The 5,484-nt window shown below is 35.4% G+C and overlaps 1 protein-coding gene across 1 annotated transcript; it reads left to right on the forward strand.

The window, feature by feature from the left end:
* The first annotated feature begins 586 nt into the window (after positions 1–586).
* LOC136536692 (uncharacterized) lies at positions 587–3,424 on the forward strand. The gene has a single exon (XM_066528899.1). It carries the CDS (start codon positions 587–589, stop codon positions 3,422–3,424), a length of 2,838 nt encoding a protein of 945 aa, XP_066384996.1.
* The last annotated feature ends 2,060 nt before the right edge of the window (positions 3,425–5,484 follow it).

The following is a 5,484-nucleotide window of genomic DNA, read 5'->3' on the forward strand; positions in this document are numbered from 1 at the left end:
AATAAATAAAGCAGCATTAGGATTTTTAGAAGGTGATATGAATGAAAATATGTTGATGACATATATAGCTCCAGACTTAATAATGCCTGTTAAAGAATTTATAGATAAGATGGCATTCGGATTTCAAACCAAAGGATATGAAGAATTTAAAGGAACGAATCTATTAGTAAGCATAGAATTTATAGGAAGGTTAACCAACAGAAGTGGAACTAGATATAAGGTAAATGTAAACAATGTTGTAGAAAGTATGCAATCTAAAGGAATAAAATTTATGAGTCCTCTGAAAATAAGTTCTGAAGAAAGAGCAGGAGAAAAATGGAATATAAGCTCGTTAATAGAGCCAAAAATTTTAAAACAACCTAAAGACTACATAACCTATGAAAATAATAGAGGGTTGACTAGTATTAGGTTTGTAGATTATAAAGAACAAAGTTTAGATGATTTAGAAGCATCCAGTTCAGAGTCAAAAGTAGAAGAAAATAGAAGGCATAGCATATGTGAATTTATGGAAAAATTAGATATAGATAATGAAATAGAACATTATAAGCAAAAGCTAAGCAAAATTCATGATGAATATAAAACCTCCATGATATGCAAATGGGCTGCTATAAGAGAAAGGGAACTCTACTTTAGACGAGAAATATGTAGACTTGAAAATATCAAGAAAGATAGAGAATTAAATGCTAAGAAATTCAGCATTCCAATAAAGAAAAATGACTTTGTGTCAAAACAAATAGATAACAGGGTAAGGGAAGTCCAAAAAGAATTAGAACATAGTAAGGACAAGATAAATGACATAGTAGATAATGATATAAGCGAAGATGAGCAATGGGAAATTAATAATAAGCTCTTACTAGAAAGCTATGAAGAAGAGGATGAAGATACAATTGAGATATGCAGTAATAACTCAATAACTCTCATAAACCCCTTAGAAAATAAAGAGTTGCCTAAAAATAATGCCATAGAAGCAATGGAAATAGATCCAAGTTCATCAAAAAGAAGACGAGGTCCTGAAATAAAGATAGAAGGTGAAAGTGAGAGACCAACTAGAAAACCAGGAACTTGGCCACCAGAAAAAGAAGAACCTGCATATAGATATATACCTGGACAATATAAGCATATGGGTTCAAAAAGAAGAAAATTTGAAAAGAAGGTGCAATTCCAGAATTATAAAAGTGATGGTGCTATACTAAATTTAGCAGCACATGATCCTATAGATTGGTCAAATATAATTAGCATATGGAAAGGATTGATAGTCCAAAAGTATATACAAAATCAGCATAATATTGGAAATAGAGTAGAAGATATGATTACATATTTAGAAACATTTTTAGGTGAATCAGTCAAAGTATTATGGGAACAATGGGTAGAAGCTTTCCCTAACCATTATGCCCAATTAAAAATGGCTGGTAGTAATCCATATAATTTTGCAAATATTATATCAAGCATTGTAATAGGTGAAGATCCTGAATTAGGTTTTACTGTATTACAAAATGAAAGATTAAAAGAAATAGAAAAATTGTCACTAACAAGTTGGAAAGGAATAAAGGAATTTTCTCAACACTATTTGTATAATGCTACGACTGCCAAGCAAGGTTATAACCAAGGTATAGTAGAAAAATATTTTAATAAATTACCAGAGCCTTTAGGTTCTATGATATTAGAAGAATATAAAAAGGAAACTATTGGTAAAGAATATAATATCTCTCAGGCTATAACATTTGTTTTCAAACAGTTGAGAAAAATATGCACCAACATACAAGCCCAAAGATCAATGAAGCAATCAGATTATAATTTTTGTAATAAAATAGTTCAAATACCCTTGACATATGGAGAAGAGAGATCTAGAAATAAGAAATATCCTAAGAATTATAAGAAAGGAAATGTAAAGACAAAGAGACGTTATTTTCTTAGAAGGTCAGATAATAGAGCCCCATTCCTCCATAAGAGAAATGTAAGAAGATATAATCCTAGAAAAAATTATGATAGTTCATGTAGATGCTTTATCTGCAATTCGCCAGATCACTTAAGCAAAACATGTCCTAACAAAGATAAGAAAAGGTATTCCAATAAGCAAGAAGAACAAGAAAAGGTTCAAATAATAGATAGTGTGAATGAAAATATCTTAGTCTGTGATGATGATATAATGGATGATGAATCAATATATTCAATTATAGAGACAGATGAAATAGAATATGATGAAGAAAAAGAATCAAGTGATGAAGAGTTAGACTTAATTGATGAGTTAGCAGGATTAAAGATAGAAATGATGGATCAAATAAACTGTGAACACAAGTGGGATCATAATAAAGGTGATTCTAATATAAAATGTGTATTTTGCATATATTATCAAGATCCAGTAGAAAGAGCAACATGTAGACTATGCTTAAGACAAGCATGCATGTCATGTTTAAAACAGCAAAGAGATATGAAAAAAGACTCTGAAGCAAAAATACTTTATGATGAGAATAAAGTGCAATCAGAAAAAGAAGTAATTCTAGAGGAAAAAGGAAACAAATATTTAACCAATATTCCACAAGAATTCCTCATTCCTCGATTAAGTTTTAAAACTGAACAAACTTTGTCAAACTTTACTAGTGATATTATAGATCTAATTTGGAAGAAATATGCTGAAAGGCAGTACAAAACCTTTCATGATATACAAAAATACTTTATGAAATTATACCAAGGTAAAGAAAGACATCTAGGAATAATTGTGAATGCAAATACTTTTCCTTTACTTCATCTTGATGATAAGTTAATTGTTAAGCCTCATCAAAGATTCTTAATATTAAAGGCTGATATAAATTTAAAATATTTCAGAAGTATACAAAGAAATATTGGAGATGATATATCTTTACAGACTATTATTGATCATGGATTAGTTCATGATATATATGGTACACTTGAAGAGATACTCCAATCAGACCTTGGAATAGCTATCAAAGAAGCTGCTAAGAAATTAGCATGCATTCAAGGTAGATACAAAATTAAGTTCTGTTCCAATCCACCAAAGTTTACACAACCAATAAGACCAGCATGCCATGATATATATATTACAAAGGGATCATACAAATTTCCTACTACATGGAATTCAGACTCATGGCAAAATTATGAAGAGTTGTTCATAAAAGACACGAACCATGATAATTGGAGAATTTTCAGTGAAGCAAAAGAATTAGAAGGGAATACCAAATTTGCTCCTGAATATTATATGATGTACCAAAATAAAATAATAAAAGTATTCCTGAGAGAATACTATGGAAGATATAGCATAATACAAAGAGAAGTTGGTAGACTAATAAAGCCAAGTTATGGCAAAGAATGCCAATTACGAAAAGAATATCGTGAATTGTTGTCCTGGTTTGAAATATGGCAACCTGAAGAAGTGGACAATGAAGAAAATATTGAAGAGTCAATATAGACTCAGTTCAATATCAATATATTCATACAAGAAATATACCCCTTATGTTGATAAGGTTTATCAACAATTTGTCCGGGGAAGGAGATAATAATACATGCCATGGAGATAATAATGGAGATAATACGCCATGGAGATAATACCGCATGCCTATCCTTGATTTGATGTTTGCAACATCAATCATTCAGGCGTGGAAGACCATACCAAAGAATATCCAGAAGGATACAGTCACACTACTGTGACACACTACTGTAGCCAGGACAATTATTCTCAGTCCAGCTGTCCAGGCAACAGTAAAGGATGATAATTGAAGACGTCGGCCGCTTCCTTAATCACGAAGGCTCCTCAGATGATGACTTCGCCTCGAAGGCTCCTTCAGACGATAAGGCTCGCTCCGTCAGAAGATAAGCGCGAAGGACGCTCCCTCAATGCTATAAAGCAGGACGCCGGGCGCACTCATTCAGCATGGACAAAGACACGGATCGATGAAGAAACCACCACACCAGACCATCATCAAAGAAAGCTCAGACACTCATCCACCACCCACTCCACCAACTCCACACCCACACACATACACATGAAGACATGATCTCAGAAGCTCTCTGAGAATCATCCACTACGAATAGTAATACTCCACTACCGTTGTATTACTCCACCACCTTTGTAAATTAGAATAAAGGAGGTCCCCGTGATCATCCTGAGCTTGTAAGGTAATCCCTAAGGTTTGTGCAAAGTGCTTGGGGTTTCCCGAAAGGGAAAGCCGTATGTAAGCTTGCTCTATGGAAATGAATTAAGCTTTTCCGTTTGAATCCCTGCTTTCCTTTAAGCTCGTTCATATGGGGCGATGTCTCTATGCTAGGGACCCTAGAGGAGAAACCTTTGCGTGTGTTGTTCTCGTGTTAGCCCAGATAGCGGCGTTTGTAGAGAACCCTGTGTGCGCAGAGAAGTGTTCCCCTTGGGTGGAACTGCCTGGGGAGACGATAGAGCCTGAGTCCTGTGTGTTCGTGGCTGGGGATAGCAACGGAGTAGACCGGGTTAGTCTAGTTCTGAAGCAAGTTAGTGATGCATACGGTGAGTACCGAGTAGGACTGTCACAAGCATAGTCGTACGACCGGCTGAAATATTGGTCTCGCCAGCCTGCAAAAGATCCTGAGAAATATTAGTCAGCATACTCACTAATCGCACGCATATTCAATAATCGCACTCATACTCACTAATCGCACGCATCCTGCATCCATAAAGAAATACGAAGTGCTCCAAATAGTCACGCGCATAGTGCTCGAATAGTGAAGAAGTCTAGTGCCTGAGCCACTCTCTGGTGAGTGCTCGAGCACTGTTTATATTCCGAATTTGAATAGTAGCGAGTAATTTGAATAGTGCCCTGAATTTGAATAGTGAACACTGAATTTGAATAGTGCTGTGAATAGTAACTCGTGAACTTAAAATTTGAATTTCGAATCCGAGTCCGTTTATATATATATATTAAACATGTCCATATATATGTTACCACGGCAAATATAGCTTATTATTGTGTGGTATCTAGAATTCTGGACTACTTGTAACTTTGAAATTTAACTTAATGGTCTTGTCATGCATTCTGATTCATCTTGGCTCTTTAATATTAGGTAGAGAGTAGAGATGTGTATTCGATGTGAACGTGCCAGATTGGAGTAGAGGAGGCCTTGACGACCTTAATAAGTTAGGAGTTGGCCACAAGACCTCCGATCCTACGTACGCGTTGGGGAGTAAGTTAAGACATCACCGTATATCTCGATCCGATAGATCGGTAAGCACAAAATGAACAACGGATGATGATTTTATGGTGTTGGCGCGTTGCAGCAGGAAGTTTGTGCGTGGTTTCCGGGATACAAACAAGAAAAGAACCAAGAAAAGTCAGTGCTCAGTTTCAGTCAATGCATATACTGCATGGTTGACCATGCCGTACGCACGTTTCTTAATTTACTCTGTAGATCGACCTGGCCGTGTAAATGGAATGTCACGGTAAGCTCCATCATATCCAAGTTCCCCCACAACTTTGTCACCGCACCGTTCGTAAAACACTA

Source organism: Miscanthus floridulus, chromosome 2 (assembly GCF_019320115.1).
Source record: "Miscanthus floridulus cultivar M001 chromosome 2, ASM1932011v1, whole genome shotgun sequence".
Lineage (NCBI taxonomy): Eukaryota > Viridiplantae > Streptophyta > Magnoliopsida > Poales > Poaceae > Miscanthus > Miscanthus floridulus.